Below are 25,499 nucleotides of genomic sequence, written 5' to 3' on the forward strand. Positions count from 1 at the left end.
TCTGTTCAGCCAACTCGCATAATCCAGAGGAACCGTACTTTCTGGCAGGGTACTTTCCCCCTCGGGGACTGCAGCTGACCTAGTAGCAGGAGTACATATAGTTATTGGCTTAGAAGCTGGTTGTGCATTGTTGAGCAGTGAGTCTATAGGTATATGTACCTCAGAGTCAACTACCCTTTGGAGTCCAGGAGAGGTAGCTCATCGTCCACTCAGCACCGTCCACCCAGCACCGTCCACCCTGGCCACCCTCTATTACAGAGCTCTGGTGAGGGTAGGGATAATTTGTTTCCAAGAGTACATTTAGCAGTATCTGGAGATGTTTGTGTTGTCCCAGGCAGCAGACAGATGGAAGAGTACCAGCATCCAGAGTGTGAGGGTGGGGTTCTGATATCAACCTAGTGTGCAGGAGACCCTCCAGCAGAGTGCTCAGGCCCCTGGTGTCAGTGGCAAGGTGGGAAACTGACCACGTTCTGACAGTGCAGACTTGAAAGAACACCGAGTGAGGTTCTAGTTCAGTGGTACAATGCTTACTTCGCAGGGAGTATGCATCGTGTTCAATCCCCAGCATTGCATAAAAACAAAATTTAAAGATGAGCATCCAGAAGGAAGGAGAACGGCTCTCTTCCTGCCCAAAAGGGGCAGGTTATGTTGGTCATGTCTAGGCAATGGAGATTAGTTAAGAGCAAGGAACTAGCCTGACCGAGCCTCCATAAAATGGGAGTATGGCAGGCCCAACGTGCAAGGTACAAGAAGTAATGCACTTGGCTGGCGTCCGTAGTTACTACTTTTCAGGGGCCTAGGGTTGAGCCTTAGCAAAGAGTGTAGATACTCTGAGTCTCCTCCCAGCACGCCCTCAGTTCTGGGTCCAACATCCCCTTGCAGCTCCAGTTGTGTCGCGAGCAAACCAAAGCGGACCCCGAGCTAGTTGGGTCACGGCTGCCCAGTGTCGGGCCTCCTTATGAATGACACCGAACGGCGCCCGGCGACCCTTGACCCTCGGCGCCAGCCCGCCCCTCCCCCCCTGGCAGGTGGACAGCCGCTGCGCCGGCCCGCCGTGGCGTCAACCTCTGGCCCGTGGCCGCTGCCGCACTGGGCAGGGGCGGGAGACTGCAGCGCGCACATTGCCGCACGGGCGTCCGCCGGGCCGCCTCCCGCACCTCGCAGCGCCTGCCACCCAGCCACCCTCCAGCCGCCGCAGCCTCCGCCCCGCCCGCTGCCCGGGCCGCAGCCTGAGCCGCTGCCCCGCCCTCTCACCCCGGGACTGACACTAGCCGGGGCCGCCTGTCTCCGCCAATCGACGGCTTCGCAGGGGCAGCCCCAAGCCCTCTCGGGCTTCTCGGCCAATCACGTGCGTTCGCCCGCCCGACTGCGGCCTCACGAGCCCGTGAGTGGCGGAGAGTCTGCAACTCGCGTCACTCATCCAGGAGCCTATGGTGGCGCGGGAGGGTTCCGGAGGGCCAATGGACAGCGGCGTAGGGCTGTCAGTCAGGGAGGCCTGAACCAATGGGCGGTGGGCTGCGGGGGCGTCACGGACAGAGGACTTGGGCTGAGGCTCCCCCGCGGGCGGGCGCAGAGAGACGCGGGAAGCAGGGGCTGGGCGGGGGTCGTGGCGCCGCAGCCAGCGCAGCCAGCCCCAGGGGCCGCCGCCTCCGCTGCCCAGCGCGCTCCGGGGCCGCCGGCCACCTTAGCACCCGCCGCGTCGCAGCTCCGGGACTGGCCCCGGCCGCGACGCCGCCGCGATGGGCAACGCCGCCGCCGCCAAGAAGGGCAGCGAGCAGGAGAGCGGTGAGTGCCCGGCCGTCACCCTGATCTTCACTGCGTGCGGCCTGCCCGCGCAATGCCCATCACTGCATGGCCCCTCCCCCATATGCCCCCCCAATCTTGTCTGCCTGCACCCCTGCCTGCTGCCTGTTCACGTTGGGGTCGGATCACCGCAGAGATACTTTGCCCCCAGTAGGGCCTGGTGCCCATGGCCTACCATCCCCCACTGCAAAGGCCGTGCCCCCCCACCCAGCTGTCACTGCCAACCATTGCATGTATGACCGCCGGGGCCCCAGATGAGGCCCTGTCACCACACCAACCCCTCTTCTCCTAGTCCCTTTCTCCAGATTCTATACCCCCTCCCACTTCGTCACTTACCTTTCCCACACAGCGCCCCAATGCCTGACCCTGATCCAGGCTCCTGCCAGTTTCGGGAGTGCTGTGGGGTCCACGCTGCAGGGACCTTGGCCACTTGGTGACCACACCCCTCCCCCTCCAGCCCCCGCCATCTTTCTCCTACCCCTGCCCGATTCACCTCATCACAGCTCCCACCTCCAAGCCACCCCCACCCCCATGAGCATTTCCCGGGGCCACCTCCTGCATTGTTTTTCCCTTCTGTGTCACTTGGCATGGGGGACAAGATCTTTCTGGGTCCCTCTGCCCCTCTCATCCTGTCACTCCACCTCCTCCGTGCATTCGTCTGGCCCTGGCTGGGGTGGCAGACTGTTTATGAACCTAGAGAGCTGCTTCTGCGCTTCCTTATCCAAGTTGGAGCTGGTCTTGCTCAGAGCCATTACGTCTGTCCTTTTTCTTGGGTTGCGGGTGAGGTAAAGCGGCAGAGCACCCTCCTGGCCTACCCTGAGGTCTGGGTTCCTTAGAAGGCCCCTCAATAAATGGTCGTTTCACAACTGCGGTTCTGTCGTTCACCCAGCCCCTGGGGCTGGTTTGAAACTGCGGATGAAATGAATAGCAAAGGCTCATTCCACTGAATGGGGATGGTCAGAAGAATTGCGCGCATTGGGGTAACGCCATCCAGCAATAGGTGACAGCTAATGATTTGGTTTGCTTAAGACAGATGGATTCTGTGCATACCGAGGGCTCACCCAGAGGGAGGTATATCCACACACACATACACACACCCCCCCCCCAAAAAAAAAACCATGCTGAATTTTTCTAGCCAGGGAAAAAAAAGTGATTCTATATTTGAAATTACTTCAGAAAGGGCCTTGGGCCCTGTCCCCCAGTGCTTCATGTCTCAAAGTGGTGTCACTCCAAGCTAAAGCTGTACTGCAGCTGAGAACAGCTTCCAGTTACCCAAAAAGGAGGCTCTGATCAGCTGTGCCCTTCTCAGTGTCTGAGTCCCCCGAATGCCACTCAAGAAGCCCAAGAACTTTCTGCCCCTCCCCCCCCCCTTCAACCAGCAGAGCTCAGCCCAGCCTAGCAGCCTTAAGAGGCCTGGCATTTCACAGATGGGCGGGGGACAGAGGCAAGTGCTTGTAGTTGAGGGCTTGATGACAGAGGAGCAGGTGGGTAGTGCCCAAAAAGGTCTTGGGCTTGAGCTTGGAGGGCTCCGGGCAGAAGGAGAAGGGCCAGCCCCCTTGGCAGGTGAGGCCCACCAGGAGGTAGATGGTACGTGCAGTGGACTGAATACTGCAGTGGCCCCTCTGAAAGCTGAGCACAGTGCTAGGAAAGCTTTAAGCATATCAGACACACACAACAGGCACAGAGCCACAGAGGAGGGGAGAGCCCAAGGAAAAGATCAGAGTTTGAGAGTCAGTTGGACGGATGAACTCCGTGCATCCAGGAGGGCTTGGTTAAACGGTCTCCATAGACATACTTACTTTGATAATGTCTGTCCAGATGAGCCATCTGAGTTTGACACAGATGACAACACACAGGCAGAGTTCACATCCAGATCTGCTGACCAGCCCATCTCCTAGACCCCGTCATATCTCAACTCAGACATTCTTTGGTTTGCTTTGATTTTTAAAGACAGGATCTCACTATATAGCTCCTCTTGGCCTGAAACTTGAAATTTAGACCAGGCTGGCCTCAAACTCTCAGAGATCTGCCTGCCTCAGCTTCCCAAATGCTAGAATTAACGGCTTTCACCACCATGTCCAGCCTTCAACACATCAGCAGGAGTTAAACCCCAGTCATATTTTCTTAAAATGATAAAACAAACCCCATAATAGTGTATATTGACACTACCAGCAACCCAAGAGGCTGAGGCAAAAGGATTGCTTAAGCCCAAAAATTAAAGGCTAGCTTGGGTAACAGCAAAACCTTGTATCAAAATACAAAAGTCTACAGGATGGCCCTTAGGTAAAGATGTTTGCTATGAAGCTTGTTAGTCTGAATTGTCTTCCTGGGACCTACGTGATGGAGGGAGAGAGCTGACTCCTCAGAGTTGTCCTCTGACCTCCACGAGAGTGTGTGTACACACACAGTAAATATATAGAAACATTTAAAGAAAAAAAAAAAAAAAGAGGGACAGTGCCTCAAACCTAGCAAGGAAGGAAGGGCCTGTGACGCAGAAGGACCTGAGTTTGAGGCAGACCTGGGCCACAAAAGAGACAGCCTTTAAAAGCAGTAATAAACACTTTGCTCACTTCTGCCCATAGGTCCTAAGCTATTCCTGCCTGAGATTTCTAAACCTGTTGTAGTCTCTGGTACAGGCTTGTCATCCCAGCTACTTGGACAGCTTGACAAAGAGAATCTTAAATTCTGAGATAGTCTGGGCAAGTTAAAGAGAAGGTATCAAAAAAAAAAAAAGTAAATAAGAGTTGGAGACCCTGCTCAGTGCTACAGTACTTGCATAGCCTACGCAAGACCCTAGGTTCTACTCCTACCTAGTACCACACAGCATCTATATGTATATAACTGGATGTTAAGACACATTCAGAGTAACTTTGTGTTCTGCCCCTGAGACCTAGTCAGACTTTGGAGACATCCCTCCACCCCTAGAGAGGAACAGGGTGAGAAAGGGAGTCTCTCTTTTCTTGGAAGCTGCTCTTTGGAGGAAGAGGTAAAGCCAGGTACTCTTATAAGCAAGACAGGGCAATAGCCACACCAGCCTGCAGAGGGCACCTGCACTTCATCTGCCACACATCTGCCCCACTGAGGCCAGGAAGATGCCTAAGTCTTCCGAGGCACCAAACTGGCATCTTGCAGGCCTCTGCACTGCCATCGAAATGCCCAAGTGGGGCAGGGTTTGCTGTCCCCTTAACCAAGAAAGAGGGCAAGAATCTAGAAGCAGTCAGTGTAGGAGAAGGTACGGGGAGACTCACCCTTAAATGACACAGATGTTGACAGGGGCCAGGGTGAGAAGCCTAGAGGACAGAGGGAAAGGTCAGACCTCAGGAGGCTCCCAGCGCTAACAGCCAAGTGGGGCTCAGAGCTCAGCCAGTCCATACCCCAGGGACTTGACCCATAGGGAGAGTGGCAGGCGTGGTAAGAGGGAGCCCTGAAGAAGTCCCCAAGACAAACTGATCCAGTCACTGAGGGAAGACATCCTCAGGACATTTCTAGATGGAACAAATTGTTGCCTTCTAACATCCTATAGCAGCTGGAAAGGGTCAAACCCTTGCTATCATCGGCAGTTGTATGGGTGCCCAAGAGGGTCTTCCCAGGCAGCTTTGCCTTTTGCCCAGTCAGGCCAACAGAAGTTTGAAGGGTTCTATCTGCCCCTACCCTGCACCCATTAGTCTGCAGGTTGAGTTTCTCTTCCTGTTCCCACCCTATCACTCCCTGGCTCCCTCTACAGGCAGGGCTCCCCCCCAGGACTGGCAGCCAAACTGCTGCAGCAGATCTTATGAGGCTTCCGAGCCACCGTAATGCTAGTGCCCTGAGAAAGACTGAGTGATGGCTTCCAGCTCCAACGATGGTGAGGCTGAGCCCTGTTGTTATAGCAACTTCCTAGACACTGTCTGCCCCTTAAGTCAGGGAGGGGCTGTGATGGGGGCTGAGGGGAGCAGGTGGAGAGAAGGAGTCTGTGGACCCTTAAGTATCCCTGGAAATGCCTCCATTCCTAAAATCCTGGGCTAGAAAACCTGAGGAAGAAGAACAGGGGGATGAATGGTCCATTTCAGACCAAAGCAGATGGTCTACCCGGAGTAGGGCTCCAGCTGGGACAGGGGATGGAGTAGTCCCACCCAGCTTTGGGATTCAGACCAGAAGAAAGATAGGTCCACCTTAGACCTGGGTACAGTAGAGTTTGCTTGATACCCTGAACCCTGCCTGGAGATAGAGGGAACCTAGTGTTGGGGGGGTCCCCCTCAAACTGGGGGTATAGTGCAGTACACTCTTGCCTGCTGCTGTGACCCCATATCTGAATCCAAGGTGATTTCCATGTCTTGCCGTGGCACTGGCTTTCCTAGAGGTGTCTGGAGTTTTCGTAGCACATCAAATCCAGAGAGTGGAGGCCAATAGCACCCTTTCCTTTCAAATGAGAGACATGGGCTCTACCGGCTAGCAGCTTAGGCTATCCTCTCTGTCCACTTCCTGTTGGTGGCAGGCGTCCATGGGTGCCAGGCAGTCCCAGGAAGGCTGCTGCAGAGCCTTTAGCTTTAGGGAGCCTGGAAAGAAGGAAGATGATGATTAAAGCTACCTTCCCCTCCCCCACTCAAGTTTAGCCATTCATTTCCGGTTTGAACATTCATGGCTGAGAACAGAGCCAAGCACAGGGCAAGGTTTGACGGAGGCCAAGGACATCCCAGGATACCGTTCCCCTCTCCGCCCCTGCAGAGGAACAAGACAGAACCAAATGTGCCCATTTCTCTCAGGGGTAACAGGATTTGGGGTCTCTGTGTTGAGAGGAAACTCAGAGGAGAAGATAAAGTGCCTTTTGCTACTGTTCTCCACCCTGGCTCTCCTTCCCGGCTGTTCTTTCAGCTAATTAACAAGCTCCGGGGCTTTCTTAACCCTCTGGAGAGCTGGTGCCTGTTGCATGGGCCTGGGCCTTAACTCCTTCACCTCTGCCTGTGGGCAGGACTCTGGGTGCATGGACCTTGTGCAGACTGTTTCACTGGGGAGACATTCTGGGAGCCATGGACATCCTTGGAAGGGCAGGCCAACCAGAGAGACACCCTCTCGAGAATCTGCCTACCTCTCACTGTCAAGGAGAGCCTCTGCAGACCTCGGCCAGCCTGGAGCAGGTGCCTTTAAATGCTTCCGTGGCAACCAGCTCCTTCCCCAACGCCCAGACCTTACCAAGAGGCACTTGTTACTCCAGCAAAGAGGAGATTGCAGATAGAACCCAGGGCCGCCTGGGATGGATCTGGGGTCCGAAAGTAGTGAGTGTGAGGACGATGTCACCTTCCAGCTGTGGCTCCAGCTGTTCCTCTGGGCCCATCTGGCTGTCCGTTTCCTGGGTTACCTGCGCTGCACTTTCTGGGGACTAAAGCCTCAGTCAGCACCCTGAATCCGGGCTGGGAACTGATGGGCCCCAGTTTGCCCCATGATACCCAACCCCCATGCCATACTGTGCTGGGAGAGGCAGGCAGCAGGTGAGTGTGGGGTTCCTGGGTTAGGTACTTGCTGTCTACTACCACCTCCTTTGCATGCTGTGTTTTTTGAGAGGCCTACCTTGTACTTGAGATCCTTCTATCTTAGCCTCCTAATTCTGGGATTATAGCCCAGTATATTCTTTTGTGTTGTCATGCTAGGGATAGAACCTAGGCCTTGTTCACATTGGCAAGTGCTCTACCACTGCTCCAGTCCCTTATTCTTTCAGTACAGGTTCTTGCTGTATATCCTAGGCTGCCCTTGAACTCAAAATCCTGCCTCGGATCTTGATACTTTAAGTCTGTGGTGCCATTCTAACCCTGCTCCTCTTGGCACTGTCCCCCCTCTGCCGTGACCCCAAATGTCTACGAGTAGTGGCTCATATGCGCCCCCATACTAGTGAGCCTGAGTCAGGAGGACTGCTCAGAGTTCAGAGAAGGCCTGGGCTCTATAGTGAGTTCCATGTCATACCGGGCTACAGTGTAAGATCCTATCTCAGAAAATCAAGACGGGCTGGCTGTGGTAGTGCAAGCCTTTCATTCTAGCACTGGGAAGGCAGAGGCAGATAGATCTCTGTGAGTTTGAAGCTGATCTAGAATCAATACAGAGTGAGTTCCAGGACAGCTAGGTCTATTTAGAGAGATAAGAAAAGAAAAAAATAATAATAATCAAGAGACTGTTAATCATACTTCTCTAAAGGTACAGGACTGATAGGGTGAGTGTGTATATGTGGGATTCGTTACAGTGGCATAGAGTCTGTGGTTTAGGTAGGTGTTCAGTCCCAATCGAGTGCTGGAGTCCTGGAAGATTCCTGGGCAGCTGGTGGTCTTCAGTCCGCACTGGATACTCAATACTGAAGAAGTAGGTCTTAGCACCAGCAAAGGAATGCCTCAGCAACAGGGCAGATGAGCTTCCAGTGTGAGTGAGGGTGAGCTGCCTTCTTCCCTGTCCTTTGATGTAGGCTGTTGCCAGGAGGTGTGGCCCAGGTTTAGGGCTGGTCTTCCCAACTCAGATAATCCAATTAAGAAAACCCCTCACCAGTGTGCCCAACTGCTGGGGTTTTACCTGATCCCAGATATAGTTAAGGTGCCAACTAAGATTAACCATTAGAGAGAATGGCTGGCATTTCTGTGCCATAAACCTGGTGTCAGACCACTGCTCCAGCTCCTCTGCCAGGGTGGAGTTAGGATTCTCTCTCCACCAGCACCCTACAAAGTCATCATGGTTTTGTCCCCATTTGCTCCCGTAGAAAACTGAGACCCAGAGAGATGAGTTGTCAGAAGACTCACAGCTCATCCCCATCCGACAGAGTCTGAGTTCCCACCCTGAAGTCCTGTCTCCCCGCTGATTCTCACTAGCCACACACAACCGTGAACTGTCTGCAGGCCTCATCTTCCTGAACTATTAAGTGGTTAAAACACATGTAAAGAAGGTTATCAAACATCAAATAAGAGAATGAAATGGGTGCCCCAGCCAGTCACCAGGGACAGCTTCTACATTAGGAAATGGGATGCTGGCCTCAGAATGCTGCAAGCGCCTGGGGAGGAGTGTGCCTGAAGGGAGGTACCCAGTGAAGCAGCTCAGGGGCTAGGATTCTCCCCTCAGCAAAAGCAGGCACAGAGCCAGCAGGGGCCAAGGTGACAGCTGAGCCCACCAAGGGCACCTGCTACACTAGCTCTGCAGGCTTCCACTAGGGCCTGGCCCCAACAGAGGAGCAGCCAGATCAGAGGCTATTAATACCTCAGCTGGCACAACCCTGGCCAAGGAATGTCTGTTAGTGCTGAGGAGAGTGGGGTGGGCTGGCCTGTGTGCCTCTTGGGCCTGTGTGTTCCCAAGTGCCCATGTGCCCTCTTCGGATGGTACCAGAATCTGATACCTACCTCTGTAATTAGTGAGATATTGGGCCCCAGCCCAATCAAAATGCCCCAAGTTGCCTCTGGGATCCCTCGAAGACATGGGTAAAATATCAGATTCTCATTTCCCACTTTACACTAGAGTGGAAAAACTTGATGTGCCTCGAAGCAAGGACTCTTCACCTAACTTTTGTCTCTCTCCTTCAGTGAAAGAGTTCCTAGCCAAAGCCAAGGAAGATTTCCTGAAAAAATGGGAGACCCCTTCTCAGGTGAGCACCTCAGAGTAAGCAGTACCCATGTGATGGGCCCCAGCTTGGTCACTGAGCCCTCCCCAGCCCTGCCCCATTCCCGTCTGACATGCCCATGGTGCCCCTGCTTCGCATTGCTGGGCCCCCACCCACTGTACCCTTGCTCTCCGTGCAGCTGCCAGCAGCTCCTGGGCCCCAGGCCAGGGCCGGATCTGGCCCCTGCCACCGTGCCTGGAAGAATGTCCCCTGGGTCATCTCCACCCACTCCCCAGGGCCCCCTCTGCCGGTGACACAGGGGACTCCCCAGCTCAGAAGGCTGCAGAGAGGTGCCCTGACCCTGCCCATCCTTACCTACAGAATACAGCCCAGTTGGATCAGTTTGATAGAATCAAGACCCTTGGCACCGGCTCCTTTGGGCGAGTGATGCTGGTGAAGCACAAGGAGAGTGGGAACCACTACGCCATGAAGATCTTAGACAAGCAGAAGGTAAGATGACGAGCCGTCAGGCCCCCTGTGCCAAGCCCATCACCACCTCCACTGCTTTTCTGCCCATTTGTGTACCTCTCATGTCTGTCAGTGCCAAGGGCTCCACAAGAACATACATGCAATTAACTGTAAATTAGCAGTGCAAACCTCCCCTGCACCTCAGGTTTTAGAAAGGTCCAGTGGCAACTTGGCCTTGCCACATGCAAAATACTGTGCTGAGTCCAGAGAGTAGAGGGATGTGCGCACCTTTCCTTAAGCACTGTAAGTGCGCTGCCGACAGTGGCTTACTGTCTACTGCTGGGCTGTGGCTCAGAGGCAGAGCACTTAGCCAGCATTCTCAGGGCCCCGGACTCCATCCTCATCTTGGCAAGAGATGAAGAGAGTGGAATAGGGTATGAGGGTCTGTGCAAGTCACCGCACACACAGGCCAGAGCTCTGGGCAATCAGTGTCACACATAGGCTAGAGCTCTGCACTTTGCCATCTGTGCTCAGTAGTGCCTTGGAACCTGTCCCTGTGGGTACTCAGCCACGTTCATATCCTCTGATGCTCCACAGTCCATCAGACCCAAAGGGGAGAAGGGCCTGTGTCCTCCAACCTATCCAACACTATGCTTAATTCGAGCTGGACAGAGATCAAGGTGGGCTAGAGAGAACAAGGTTTACATAGAAGTGCAGAAGTTCTTTGTTGTTTTTGTTTGTTTGTTTACTAGTTTGTTTGTTTTTCAAGACAAAAATTTTCTGTGTAGTGCTCTGTAGTCCAGGCTGGCCTCATACTCACAGAGGTCTGCCTGACTCTGCTCCCACGTGCTAGGTTTAAAGGCACATGCTACCACTGCCCGAAGTTCTTTAAAAATTTTTTAAAACCTTTGTGTGTGTGTGTGTGTGTGTGTGTGTGTGTGTGTGTGTGTGTGTGTGTGTGTGTGTGTGGTTGGCCAACAAGCATAACCAGTTCCAGGTTCAGTGAAAGACCTTGTCTCAAGAAAATGAGGTAGAGGTAGAGATAGGACTGGAGAGATGGCTGAGTGAGTTAAGGGCGCTTGCTAGCACACATGATGACCTAAGTTCAATCCCCAGAATCCACACTGTAGGAAACGTTTCTGCAAGTGTCCTTTGACCCACAAGTGTGTCATGGCACAAGCATCCACTCTTCTGACCTCTACACACACACACACACACACACACACACAAAATATGTGAATTTAAAGAAAAAAACTTTAATGAGTTGGAGGGCTAAAGAGATATTAGTGGAGAAGTCACCTCTTATGCAAACATGAGGACCTGAGATCAGTCCCCAGAGCAGACAGATAGCCCAGCACAGTAGCAGTCACGTGTATCAGCACTCTTCCTGTGAGATAGGGCAGAGATAGGCGAGTCCCTGTGAGCTCAAGGGCAGCCAGCCTGTCATAGGCAGCAGCAGGAAAGATCCTACCCCTAAACAAGATGGAAGGCAAAGAACAACACCTGCGCTTGTCCTCTGATCCCCTCACATGCACCGGGGTGTACACAACCATACTCACACAAACACACTCACACACACAAACACACTCACACACACAAACACACTCACACATACAAACACACTCACACACACAAACACACTCACACACACAAACACACACAAACACACTCACACACACACACTCACACACACAAACACACTCACACACACAAACACACTCACACACACAAACACACTCACACACACACACTCACACACACAAACACTCACACACACAAACACACTCACACACACAAACACACTCACACACACAAACACACTCACACACACAAGCACAAACACACTCATACAAACACACTCACACACACAAACACACTCACACACACAAACACACTCACACACACAAACACACACACACAAACACACTCACACACACACACACTCACACACACACACACACTCACACACACAAACACACTCACACACACAAACACACTCACACACAAACACACTCACACACACAAACACACTCACACACACAAACACAAACACACTCACACAAACACACTCTCACAGACACAGAAGATTTTCTTTTTTCTTTTCCGAGATTGATTTATTTTATGTACATGAGTACACTGTCGCTGTCTCCAGACACACCAGAAGAGGGCACCAGATCCCATTACAGATGGTTGTGAGCCACCTTGTGGTTGCTGGGAATTGAACTCAGGATCTCTGGCAGAGCAGTCAGTGCTCTTAACCACTGAGCCATCTCTCCAGCCCTGAAGATTTTCTTAAAAAGAAAAAAAAAAAAATACTACAGGAGATGGCAAATGAATGAAGAAAATTCTCAATGTCTACTTCTGTCCTCTGCATGCGTGTGCACACACAGATGCGTGCCTACTTCTGTCCTCTGCATGCGTGTGCACGTGCACACAAATGAATATGCAGGTGCAGACACTCACAAATCGTGGTGGATGCTGGCCATGGCAACACACGCCTGTAATCCCAGTGCTCAGGAGGCAGAGGCAGGCTGATATCTGAGTTTGAGGCCAATCTGGTCTACAGACTGAATTCCAAGACAGCCAGGGCTTCATAGAGAAACTCTATCTTGAAAAAAAACCCAAACCAACCAAAAAACCAAAACCAAACAAACAAACAAAATAGCGTGGTGCAGCAGTCTAGCTCTGAGGAGGTGAGGCTGAGCAGGATGAAGCATGAAGATCGTGCCCATGGCAAGTTCACTGCCGTCCTGGGCTATGTGAGGGCTGATCACAAAAGAACAAAAAACGTTTGGAAGTGGGATCTCATTATGTAGCCCAGATGGGCTTCAAATCTGAGATCTTCCTGCCTCTGCTTCCTGAGTCTGGTGCTGATAGATGTGTGCCATATGTAGCTTTTCTTTCCCCCTTTTCTTTTCTTTCCTTTTCCTTTCTTTTCTTTTCTTTTCCTTTCTTTTCTTTCTCTCTCTCTCTCTCTCTCTCTCTCTCTCTCTCTCTCTCTCTCTCTCTCTCTCTCTCTCTCTTTCTTTCTTTCTTTCTTTCTTTCTTTCTCTCTATTTTGGTTTTTGAGACAGAGTTTCTCTGTGTAGCCCTGGCTGTCCTGGAACTCACTTTGTAGACCAGACTGGCCTCGAACTCAGAAATCCACCTGCCTCTGCCTCCCAAGACCTGGGATTAAGGGTGTGCATCACCACTGCCCGGCGTAGCTTTTCATAAAGACTGTCTGTGCATGAGTCTTTGTGTGTACATGTGCATACCAGAGATCTTTACTGGGTTTTTTTCTTCAGTCACTCCACATTATTATCATTTATTGTTATTATGATTACTATTGTTAGATTTTTGAGACAGGGTTTCTCTGTGTGGACCTAGAACTCAGTCTAAACCAGGCTCAAACTCAGGAGATCTGCCTTCCTCTGCCTTCTGTAAAGGCATGTGCTACTATGCCTGGGTCTCCTTTATTTCACTGAGCTTGGAGTGAGGCCGACTGGCCAGCAAACCCCGGGAATTCACCTGCCTCCCTATACCAGTGCCAGCATTGCAGATGCACCACCACACCTGGCTTTTACATGGGTGCTGGGCCTAAACTCAGATCCATTCCCTTTTGTGTGTAGTTACTTTGCCAAGTGAACTATCCCCAACCCCTCCATAAAGATTTTTCTCAAAATTATTTATGTGTGACTGTCTGTCTATATGTCTGTCTGTCTGTGCTTGTGGGTATGTTTATAGGTATCCGTGGTGGCCAGAGTCATTGGATCCCCCAGCAGCTAGAGTCATGGGCATTGTGAGGCACCTGACATGGGTTCTGGGAATCAGTCTTCTGCATGATGAGGTCACACACTTTTGTCATCTGTCCAGACCCATCAAGGTTTCTGACCCCTGTTTGATGCTGACAGTGCCACAGAGCAGCAGCACCAACAGACACCCAGCACAAGTCACAGAATTTCTTTCACCAGAATTTATTACTGGTTTTGTGTGGCACTGGCAATTAAATCTGGGCCTTTCACACTCTAGGTGCCTGCTCTACTACTGAGCTACCCCTATAACAAGAGGGATTTCCACATTTTCTAGTCATTCCATCAAAAAAATACAAAGAAACCGGTGAAATTCTTTTTTTTTTTTTCTCCAGTTGCTGGGTTTAGAACTCAAGACCTCACACATGTTAGGCAATGCTGCACTGTAGGGCTGCATCCCTGGCCCTGGAGTATATTTTAGCCATGTGTTCTAGTTAATCCCAGTCATTTCTTTTTTTTTTTTTTTAAAGATTTATTTATTATTTTATGTAAATACACTGTAGCTGTCTTCACACACTCCAGAAGAGGGAATCAGATCTCGTTACGGATGGTTGTGAGCCACCATGTGGTTGCTGGGATTTGAACTCTGGACCTTTGGAAGAGCAGTCGGGTGCTCTTACCCACTGAGCCATCTCACCAGCCCCATCCCAGTCATTTCTATGCTACCTACCAGTATATGTAAAGGTTGGGTGGTTTTGAGACAAAGTCTTATTGATCAAATCCCTAGTTTTAGATTCTGTGTAGCCAAGGATAGCCTTAAACTCTTCCTGATCCTCCTGCCTCCGAAATGCTAGGACTTATAGGCACGTATTTCCATGTCAAGCTTGGCTGCACAACCACATCAGGCTTGGTTGCTGCTGCTGCTGCTGCTGCTTGTTTTGGTCACATCTTTAATTGGGAGGTTACTGAGAGTCCAAAAGTGTAGAGACCAGAGGACAGCTTTTAGCAGTTGCTTTTCTCCTCCTTCAAACACACACATGTTGAAATAGGTCTCACGTAGCTTAGGCTAGCACCTTTGTACAGACAGACTTGTTCCTAAACTCCAGATCCCCCTGCCTCAATCTTTCAAGTATGCACCAAACCCAGATCATCTTATACTTACAAATCCATGGAAAGGCAGGAAACGGTATAGAAGCCGAAAAGATTCCCTGTCACGGCTGTTCCAAATGTGCCTCAGAGTTACTGGGATGGGGTGGGGCTGGCAACATGGCTCCACAGGTAAAGGTGCCACCAAGCCTGACAACCTGACTTTGACCTCCAGGATTCGCTTGGTGAAAGGGAGACAGACTTCCTCAGCACGCGTGTGCCTCCTCGTGCCCAAGCTGCCCCCGACAAATAGAAATAAATACAAGGGTTGAAAGGACCGGGAATGCCACTCTGTGATCGAGAGCTGGTCTAGCACATGAAAGGTCCTGGGTTTCATGCTCAGTGCCACACAAGACAAAAGACTTGCCTAGAAAAAGGGAAGCTGATTTCTAAGTCTCCATACCTTTGGGGGCCTCTCTCGTGTCAGATGAGTCTCCTTCTCTTGCAGGCAGCCTTCTCTACTTGCCAGATTTTGCCAGGTGCCTCATCTGGGCATCTGTAGCTCCCAGGCTCCTCCCCTACGTGCTGACCCTCTGGTCTAAGGGGCTTCTGTGCCTACATGGTCTGCTCTGATCTGTGTGGACCCTCGACTGTCAGCCCTCAGCCACACTGTGCTTATCTGCACCCTTCTGACTGAGGAAATCCCCAGTCTCACATCCCTGGCTCTGACCTCTCTCCCTCCCTCCTCTCCTCTCCCACAGGTGGTGAAGCTAAAGCAGATCGAGCACACTCTGAATGAGAAGCGCATCCTGCAGGCCGTCAACTTCCCGTTCCTGGTCAAACTTGAATTCTCCTTCAAGGTAAGGGCCACAGCCAGGGCTTGAGGATAGAAGGTGGATGGATCCCAGCGCACTGCTGGGCACAGCCTCCTCATCTCCGGGGCTGGGGCCACCTGCTTTCAAGGAAGGAGATCCTTGGAGGAGGAATGGCAGAAACGGGTGGACCGGGCCCTAGGCCCTGGGCCCTCTGCTTAAGCTCTTCAGTCAGCCAGCGGTTAGTTTGGTAACCTTAGGCACTTCACCCATCCTAAATGGCCTCCCTCAGAGTCACCACCCTGACTCATCCCAGGAACATAAACTGCCTGCAAAAGAGGCACCAACCACACTGGGCCTTGCTCTTCTTGTCTGCAAAATGGGACTCGGCACAGCCCTCATGCTGTGAGGTCATAAGTGTGTGGAGTTCTTACAGGTGCATAAGAACATGTGGAAACACCGTTCAAAACCAGCAGTTGTCAGAGCTGTCCCCAGAAATCCCTGTGTAGAAGCTTTACAGCAATTCTTAGTTCCTGTTTCTTTTTGTTTTGTTTCTTTCTTTGTTTGTTTTTTAAAAACTTTATTTTTTTAATATTTATTTATTTTATGTATTTGAGTACATTGTCGCTGTCTTCAGACACACCAGAAGAGGGCATCGGATCCCATTACAGCTGGTTGTGAGCCACCTTGTGGTTGCTGGGAATTGAACTCAGGACCTCTGGAAGAGTAGTCAGTACTCTTAACCACTGAGCCATCTCCCCAGCCCTGTTTGTTTGTTTTTTGAGACAGAGTCTCACTGTATACCCCCAGGCTGGCCTAGAATTCATGATCCTCCTGCCTCAGCTTCCTGAGTGCTGACGTCATAGGTGATTACCATCTTGCCCTATCAAGTTCTGTTTTGTTTCTTAACGGTGTTATGGATGGAACCCAGGGCTTTGTATGCCGTAGACAAGTGCTCTACAATTGAGCCACATCCCCAGCCCTGTAAAAATCTTTTTGTTCTTTTGGTTGTGAGCCTGTACGAGTTGAGCTATTCTCTCCAGCGACCTGTAATGCTTTCTGTTTTATTCTTAAATAACTCAGGCTGGTCTCTGAGTCTTTGCCTTTCTCAGTAGCCGAGACTCTAGTTGTGTGCTGTCACATCCCACACGATTTTGTTTTGGGTCTTGCAAGCTCTGTCCTCTGTCTTGCCTGTCTAGCAAATGATGACTGAGGCTTGGGACAGTAGCTCCTGCAGAACTGTCACTTTCTCTAGAAAATGCAGTGCTAGAAACATGGACAACTGGGAAGATAGTTGTCACTGAGGTTTCAATGCCTGCCCCTCCAAGCCACTGTGGTCTTCAGCTGGGGCCCAGCGTCTGGAGACAGGGCCTTGACTCCCTTTGCCTCCCACAGGACAACTCAAACCTGTACATGGTCATGGAGTATGTAGCTGGTGGCGAGATGTTCTCCCACCTACGGCGGATTGGAAGGTTCAGGTAAGCGGGCCCCATCCCTGCCACCCTAGGGGCCACCAAACCGTCCAGGGACATGTAGGAGTCCAGTGTGCTTGGAAATGGAAAGTGAGCTCTGGGTGCCAGTGGGATTTTGTGTATGTGTGCACATGTGCTTGCGTACCGTTTGTTGTAGCTGTGTAGCCAAAGCTGGTCTTAGGCTCACAATCCTCCTGGTCTTGCCTCCTGAATGCCGTCAACTCATTCAGCTCCTGTGGGGTTTGTTGCTGTTATGCTAAGCAATTTGTGATGTTTCAGTCAACCAAGTTGAAAGACCAGTCATGGTGACTTAGGGGTCAGAATTTGAATTGGCATGGCTGGAGGTGGAGCTCAGCACCATTTTACAAACTCTAGCACAGAAAGGAAAAAGGAAGTGAGGTAGCACTATGTAGTCCAGGTTAGCCTTCAGCTTCTAGTCTGAGTCCTCCCTCAGCTTCCTAGAGCCACAGGAGCCCACCACTACAGCTAACAAGATACTAGTATGTTACTTAACAAACATGTATCTCTATATATGAGATTGTTGTTGTTATTGTGTTTGTTCTTTTTTTCAGGGGGTGAGGTGGTTTGTTTTTTGAGACATGTTTTTGCTGTGTAACCTTAGCTGTCCTGGAACTCAGTCTTTAGATCAGGCTGGCCTCAAACTCACAGATCTGCCTGCTTCTGCTGGAATTGAAATTCACCAATACCCAGCTAAAGAAATATATCTTATGTATACGAAAGTCCAAATATCTTGTCAAGTGTGGTGGTGCACACCTCTAATCCCAGCTCTTAGGATGTTGGAGGAAGGACAATCAGGAGTTTGAGACTAGCCTAGACTGCTTTGAAAGCTGCTGTATCAAAACCAAGCAGCCATCTTCAAACAGAATCAGAACGGAGGTCTCTGCACCACAGTGAGGCTCTCCAGAGTCAGGGAGGGACGATCTTTTCTCTTCTGTCTCTGTCTTTCTGGTGCTGGCTGGACTGGGGTTCAGTTTTCCTGGTACTCTGTGCTTCCTTTTTCCCTAAAGCTCCCAGCCCTTCCATGTTACTGCCTGCTGCCTTGTGACTGCCCTCCAAGCTGGTAACAGCCCACATTTGACTTCCCCTTTCCCCTCAGTTGTCTCTGGGCAACTGCTGAGAGCCACAGCTCGACACTCCGTCCCCCCCCCTCGGTTTCTCTTTTAAACTCTGCTTCTCTTCTTAAGAACTTGAGCTTTACCTGACTTACAAGCACAAGCCTACAAGACCTGTAGTCCTTGATGCCAAACCCGTGACGTGTTCAGGGTTATTTGTGTTGTTTGTTTGTTTGTTTGTTTGTTTTATATAACTTTGGCTGGCCTGTAGTTTACCATGTAGACCAGGTTGGCCTAGAACTCATAGGCCTCTGGGGTGCTTGGGCTCTAGGTATACATACGTACTACGCCATTATGCCTGGCATGGTGGCTTTTGTTTTGACATTTGTATATGCCCTGGGACTATCTTCCAAAACTCTGATTATCAGACAGAATTCCCTTAAACCGCTTTCTTGAATAAGTTAACTCCTCAGCAAGGCACCTGTCCCTTCGAAGCCTTCCAGTCCAAGACTGTTATATCTGGATTTGGGATAGAATTACACAGTTCAGAATGGGGCAGGAAGTGTGGGGCTTGATTTTTGTTGTTGTTTGTTTGTTTGTTTCATTTTTGACACAGGGTCTCACTTTGTAGTCTGGGCTGGCTTGGAACTCATGATGTAGCCCAGGCTAGCCTCGGACATATGCTAGTGCTTCTGCCTCTGCTTCTCAGAGTGCTGTAGTGACAGATATGTCCTACTATGTCAGGCTCCCAAGTTTTTACAATAGTTTGGGTCTCTGTCAGGCTGCCCTTGGAATCTTGGACTCATGCAGTCCCCCTGCCTCAGCCTCAGCCACATAGCGGGGACCAGTGGTACATGGCATCCCCAGCCTTTAGTCTACATTTGATAAGCTAGACACGGGGTGTCTTGCTCTGTGGGTACACAGACCCACATGCTGGACCACTTGGGGATGTGGTCATATTCACCCACACATCCCCTCCCGGCTTGTCCCACCAGCGAGCCCCATGCCCGTTTCTACGCGGCGCAGATCGTCCTGACCTTTGAGTATCTGCACTCCCTGGACCTCATCTACCGGGACCTGAAGCCCGAGAATCTTCTCATCGACCAGCAGGGCTATATTCAGGTGCCCGAGGCCGGGGGAGGGCACTCGAGGGCACATTTGGAGCCTGCAGCCCTTCTCTCTACCAACTGCTCATTCTTGTGCCTACAGGTGACAGACTTCGGTTTTGCCAAGCGTGTGAAAGGCCGTACTTGGACCTTGTGTGGGACCCCTGAGTACTTGGCCCCCGAGATTATCCTGAGCAAAGTAGGCACCTCAACCAGCCTGCCCCACCCCTGAGGCCTACTCTACCTCACTAGCCCGCCCCACCCCTGAGGAATCACCTCCCTCTTCACCTTGCCTCATCGAGTGGCCCCCCCATCTTGCTCTAGGGCTACAACAAGGCTGTGGACTGGTGGGCTCTCGGAGTCCTCATCTACGAGATGGCTGCTGGTTACCCACCCTTCTTCGCTGACCAGCCTATCCAGATCTATGAGAAAATCGTCTCTGGGAAGGTGAGGCCAGGATACGGATTTCAGCTCTGGAAGGAATCAAAACAGCCTATCACATGTCCTCACAAGGCTGAGTATGCTGTCACAGGCCTGTTGTCTTAACACAGGAGCCTGAGGCAGAAGGATCTTAAGTTTGAAGCCAGCATGGGCTACATAGCGATTTCCAGGATAGCATGGGCTGAGAAAATAGTAAAACAGAAAAATCAAAGACAGGGGTTGATGGCTCAACTAAAGAGCACTTGCCCTGAATCTACCATGAAGGAGATAGGGGTGTGGCTCAGTGATAGAGCAGTAGTCTAGCATGTATACCCCAGCACCACACACACACACACACACACACACACCAATGCTTTGGAGAATCTATTTCACAACTGACAGGACTAAATTCCCAAGCATGTCAGGAAGCTGCGCCACATCAGAACTCTGGCTACACAAAGTGCTACCCTGACACCAGACCAGAAGAACAAAGCCATTTGGTTCCCAGGTGTTGACCCCAGCCATACCAGCATGCCTCCCCCTGCTGTGGGCAGGACCTGCAGCTGTGTATTCCTTCCAGATGTAGTCCCCTCAGTTAGCCTGGTATGGCAGTATAGACCTAAAATTTCTGCACTCTTCAGAAGTCCAAGGCAGAGGATTGCCATGAGTGCCAGACCAGCTTGGGCTACAGAGTAAAACCTTGTCTCATGACAAAGACAAAACCCAAGAGTGCCTTTCAGGAGGACTGTTCTTGCCCTCCCCATCCATCAGCCCTGGCTCACCTGGTCTAAGATTGCACCATGGAAAGCAAGTGGAAGCTTCAGTGGGGGTGGGGAGTGGAACTGAGGATCACAGCCCTGCCTTTAGCAGCCTTACCTAGCTAGCATGGGAGCCCGGCTGCCACCCCACCTGCTGTCTTCAGCATCTTCGACAACAGCCACCGGCTGACTCCAAGTCTCCATATATGGTTCAAGCAAGTGTGGGCACTGCCACTCCCCAAGTCCCAATCCTGTGACAAACTATTGGGTGAAACTGAGACAAAGTTGAGTAGACTCTGTGAGCCTCATTTTATCCATCTGCCTGTCTGGGAGGCTGGAAGGAGACAGTGCTCTGTGTTATGGTCCTTAGGGCTGGGCACACACTCACTATCACCTAGGAGTAGGTATGAGCACCTCCCATCAGACAGAAGAAAGACAGCCATGTGCTTTTCTGCTTTCATCTTTTTTTTTTCTCTCTCTCTCTCTTTTCTGTCTCATTTTTTGAGTCAGGTTCTCACTTTGTAGCCCTGGGTAGTCTAGATTTTACCATGTATACCAGGCAAATTCACAGAGATCTGCTGGAATTCAGTGAGCCTTAGTAAGTGCTTTTTCCCCTAGCATTCAGAAGACTGAGGCAGGAGGATTGTTGTTAGGTTAGATTTTGTGACCTGTTACAGAATATCACTCAGAAAAAAACAAAAAATGAAAACTTGAAATGTCCAAGATGGTGGCCAAGAGGGTACGAAAAACTCCATAAAAGATTCTGAGGAAGAAGGGAGGGCATTTTGTTGTACTGAAAACAAGAGTCCCAGGTTGGACTCCCAGTTCCATACATAATCAAATTTACCCTTGAACTCTGGGTCCTGCCACTGCCTCCCAAGTCCTGGGTGGACAGGCATGCGCCACCACACATGGCTGAGTATAATCTCCTTCTTTGTATCAATTTACAGTTTCCACAGGCCCTGACTGTTATCTTGTCACACAGAACCCTGGGATATCTGCCCCATGTCATTGAGGCCAGTACAGGCCTGGAGAGGTTAAGGGCCCTGGCCAAGGTCACACAGCACGGGGAAGGCTTAGCAGGGACCAGTTGGGTTTTTTGGTCTTTGTTTCTTTCCTTCCTTTGCTTTTCTTGCTAGCCTGTGTTCCCTTCTTCATTTCCTCCTTTCTCGTTCTCAAGGGAGTTGTTGTTCCCTTCAGTTTTTGTTTTTTGTTTTTTTTTTAATCTCTTCATTTTGTTTGTGGCAGTGAGGCAGTATTTGTGTGTCAAGGACTGGGGGGGGGGGGGCGGGGGTCAGGACTCTCCTCAGCCTGTGGGGCATGGGTGGCAAACTTAGATTAATAGGGCTCAGCAACAAGTACCTTTACCTGCTAAGCCGTTTCACTAACCCTTTTGTGCTTTTTGTTTGATTGATTGATTGATTGATTGATTAACTGATTGACTGATTGATTTATAATAGGGTCTCAATATGTAGCCCTGGCACTCAACCTTCCTGCATTAGCCTTTCAAGTGCAGGAGTGACAGGTTTTTGCCACCACCTCTGGTTCCTAGAAGCTAGTTCTTTTTTTTTTTTTTTTTTTGGTTTTTCAAGACAGGGTTTCTCTGTGTAGCCCTGGCTGTCCTGGAACTTACTTTGTAGACCAGGCTGGCCTCGAACTCAGAAATCCGCCTGCCTCTGCCTCCCGAGTGCTGGGATTAAAGGCGTGCGCCACCACCGCACGGCTAGAAGCTAGTTCTTATGGGTGTAAATCCAGAGGAAGCGTGCAGAATTGTATAAGAGCTTTTGGAGGTACATGACTGGGTGAACCATACAAGCTATTTTATCCAGGCTGAGGAACTACCCTTATTTTCGAAGCCCTCGGAGCCCTCAGAGGAGCTGCCTGAAGGATCCCAGCGAGGATACAAGTCTGCAGACCTAAGAATGGAACCTCCTACAGTTCTGTTCCCTGCGACCTTACCCAGAATTCCCGAGCCAGCAAACTAAGGAGGGCATTCAACATGTTTTTTTTTTTTGTTTGCATGGCCACTGGGCCTAAAGGCAGAGCCCTGTGTATGTTGGGCTCCGACCTGCCCCAGCGCTGTAGTGCTAGCTCCAACAAGCCATCTCTGTTTATATTTTATCTACTTTAATTTGTGTGTCTGTATGTGCATGTGTACACATGCATACAGTAACCTTGGAGGCCAAAGGCATTAGATCCCCTAAGAATGGAGTTACAGGTGGTTATAGGCCAATGGAGGTCCTGGGAACAAACCAGGACCTTTGCAAGAACAAAGCCATCTGTTAGTGCAGCAATGAGTTTTTGGGTTTTTTGAGACAGGTATTCTTATGTAGCCTTGGCTGGTCTTGCCGTATAGATCAAGCTGGCCTTAAACTCACATCACAGAGATCCACTTGCCTGACTGGATGCTGATGTTGAGATTATCTGTGAGTGCCACCGCACTCTAACAAGCCATTGTTTTGTTGTTTTTTGAGTGTTTCCCCCCCCCCCCTTGGTTTTTTTTTCTTCTTCTACTTCTTCCTCTTTTTTTTTTTTTTTTCTTTTCGGAGACAGGGTTTGTTTGTTTGGCCCTGGCTGTCCTGGAACTCCCTCTGTAAACTAGACTGGCCACAAACTCACAGAGATACACATGCCTTGGACTCCCAAGTGCTGGGATTAAAGGCATGGGCCACCACTGCCCAGCCCCACAAGCCTTCTTAACAGATTCTCCCTGTAGGCCTATTGGATAGAACAGGTCCTAGTCTGCCAGGTACAGTGGTACATACTCTACACTAGCACTCAGGAGGCTAGGAGACAGGATTGTGTGGTTAAGGCCAGTTTGAGCTACACATTAAGATCCTTTCTCACCCAGTACGGTGGTGTACACGTTTAATCCCAGTACTTGGAAGGATAGGTGGATCTCTGAGTTTGAAGGCAGCCTGGTCTACAGAGAGTTTCAGGACAGCCAGGGCTACACAGAGAAACCTTGTCTGCGGTATCAGAGGAGGGGGTGGGAATTGTGTCAAAAATGGAGAAGGTGGCATTCTGGACCCCCAAAGCCTATGAGCAGCGCCCCACTCGTATCTACACCCCTTCCAGGTGCGGTTCCCATCCCACTTCAGCTCTGACTTGAAGGACCTGCTGCGGAACCTTCTGCAGGTGGATCTCACCAAGCGCTTTGGGAACCTCAAGAACGGGGTCAATGACATCAAGAACCACAAGTGGTTTGCCACGACTGACTGGATTGCCATCTATCAGAGAAAGGTGGGCTTCTTTTTCCCATACCCAAAGTTGGACTTACGGCTAGGATAGCATAGACAGCCCATTAAGTTCCAGACTAAACAGAAGGCTTCCTCAAGCCAGTAAGGGACTATACATGGTGGATACTGGGTTTTTCTGGCCACTTTGTGGTCTTAGGCAGGAAATATCCTCTGGGAAGTGACTTCCATTTGATAAGTTGGGTTGCAGAGAAGACCTTAATGTTGAGCTCAGGCCTGGGTCACAGCAAGTGTTGTTTGAATATTAAGCCATTCACCTTTATTGTTGTGATGGTAAGGTCAGCTAATGTGATCTGGGTGGTTTTGATTCCTATCCAGGTGGAAGCTCCCTTCATACCAAAGTTTAAAGGCCCTGGGGACACGAGTAACTTTGACGACTATGAGGAGGAAGAGATCCGGGTCTCCATCAATGAGAAGTGTGGCAAGGAGTTTACTGAGTTTTAGGGGTGTGCTTGTGCCCCTTGGGTTCTCTTTCATTTTTTCTTTTTCTTTCTATTTTTTTTCCGGTTGGGGGTGGGAGGGTTGGATCGAACAGCCAGAGGGCCCTAGAGTTCCATGCATCTAATTTAACATCCACTCCACACCCCCAGGGTTAAGGAGAGCAGGAAAGCGCTCCAGATACTGGGGAAGGGGCAACATCAGCTGCTCCCCCTCTCCCTTCTTCTCCACCCTTCCCTGCCTGTTTTCAATGAATTTCTTAGCTCCAGCCATACCCAATCTTGCTGGTGTATCCAGGGGCAGGGTACGGAAAGAGGGCCCCAAATTCAGCCTCCTTCCCGACCCTAGCACTGGATACTAAGGATGAACGAACAGTAACGCCAACCTTCCCTTCCATGCAGCCCTACCTGGAAAGGGAGATTTTATGACCTGTACAGAGGGCTGCTTGCCAGTGGGGTTTTTTTTTTTTTTCATTTAAATTAAGTTCCACCAGTGCCTCCCACCCTCCAAACTGTCCCACCCTCCCCAAACACCCTCCTCACTCCCTAAATCCATTCTGATGAGACCCGGGTAGCCAACTGACCCTGTCAAGGAAGGAACTGGGCTTGGAATCTCGCCCTGAGCTGCTAGCCTCCCGGCCCCCCTTTCCAGTGGTCTCATGCCAATTGTCCTGTGCATCAGCCCCCTTAAGAAGCCTCCCCCATCCTGGGCGCCTCGCTTCTAGCTTAGCTGTCAGCTGTCCATCACCTCTTGCCGTGCGTCCCCACTCACTGCAACCCCAAGTCTGATTGTGCTTTTTCTCTCAATAGAAAGGTGGGGAGCTGCTGGGGAAATTACCCCATTTATCCCTGTGTTTATCCCTCTCGTAACTTCTCCCAAAAAGGAGGAGCTCTCAGGCCTGGGTGGGGGCCCCGGGTGGACGAGGGGGTCGTTCAACCTGTGTGCTTCGAAGGATGAGACTTCCTCTTGAACAGTGTGCTGTTGTAAACATATTTGAAAACTATTACCAATAAAGTTTTGTTTTAAAATAAAAGTGTCGCTGGTTTTCCCGACTTCGATCACACCCTTGGGGTGTTGGAAAGGGAATTTCGAACCTCAATGTCCAGGTTCTGGAGACCCCGGCCTCGGGACCTTGGAGAAACCAGGTTTGGCTGGAATTCCTGTACTTCCTCCGCCTGGCCAGAGAAAGGAGGGGTGGGGTGGGCAAACTGTCCTTTGACCCTGAGTTCGGGGCCCTCAAATCTGCTCCCACCCCTACTTCGGTCTAGTCCGGGACAGAGAGGGCACTGGAGAGGGCCACTCGGACCGGTTCGGCCAAACAGCAGCAGGATTAGCAGGGTAGGAGAAAAGGGGAGCCCCGCGCGCCCCCAAGCCCTCATGTAGGCGCGGCAGGGCCGCTGGTGAGGTCTCCGCGGCTTCCCAGGAGCGAGGCGCGTCCGGCCGCGGCGCGGCTAGTTCCCGGTAAGTGCGGTCCCGAGAGCGCTGAGCGCGGAGAGGCGTGGAGAGGGGGCTGGGCGCCGAGGACGTCTGGGTCC

The 25,499-nt window shown here is 51.0% G+C and overlaps 1 protein-coding gene across 2 annotated transcripts; it reads left to right on the forward strand.

Annotated features, from left to right (window-relative positions):
* The first annotated feature begins 1,530 nt into the window (after nt 1–1,530).
* Nucleotides 1,531–24,997, forward strand: Prkaca (protein kinase, cAMP dependent, catalytic, alpha). Of its 2 annotated transcripts, none has more exons than NM_008854.5 (10): nt 1,531–1,785; nt 9,327–9,388; nt 9,725–9,853; nt 15,390–15,488; nt 16,836–16,918; nt 18,981–19,107; nt 19,195–19,290; nt 19,416–19,538; nt 23,348–23,512; nt 23,845–24,997. In NM_008854.5, exons 1-10 carry the CDS (start codon nt 1,740–1,742, stop codon nt 23,968–23,970), a joined length of 1,056 nt encoding a protein of 351 aa, NP_032880.1. In that variant the 5' UTR covers nt 1,531–1,739; the 3' UTR covers nt 23,971–24,997. The 2 variants fall into 2 exon arrangements, with proteins under 2 accessions (NP_032880.1, NP_001264827.1); NM_001277898.1 differs by lacking the exon at nt 1,531–1,785 and adding an exon at nt 5,436–5,647.
* Nucleotides 24,998–25,499: the final 502 nt, after the last annotated feature.

Source organism: Mus musculus, chromosome 8 (genome assembly GCF_000001635.26).
Source record: "Mus musculus strain C57BL/6J chromosome 8, GRCm38.p6 C57BL/6J".
Classification (NCBI taxonomy): domain Eukaryota; kingdom Metazoa; phylum Chordata; class Mammalia; order Rodentia; family Muridae; genus Mus; species Mus musculus.

What these genes read in the sequence shown, in the direction of transcription:
- Prkaca (NM_008854.5), top strand. Translation starts at nt 1,740, where the DNA reads ATGGGCAACGCCGCCGCCGCCAAGAAGGGCAGCGAGCAGGAGAGCG. An exon ending in GGGCAGCGAGCAGGAGAGCG is followed by an intron (nt 1,786 to 9,326) that starts GTGAGTGCCCGG and finishes TCTCTCCTTCAG; the next exon opens with TGAAAGAGTTCCTAGCCAAA. An exon ending in AGAAAATCGTCTCTGGGAAG is followed by an intron (nt 19,539 to 23,347) that starts GTGAGGCCAGGA and finishes CACCCCTTCCAG; the next exon opens with GTGCGGTTCCCATCCCACTT.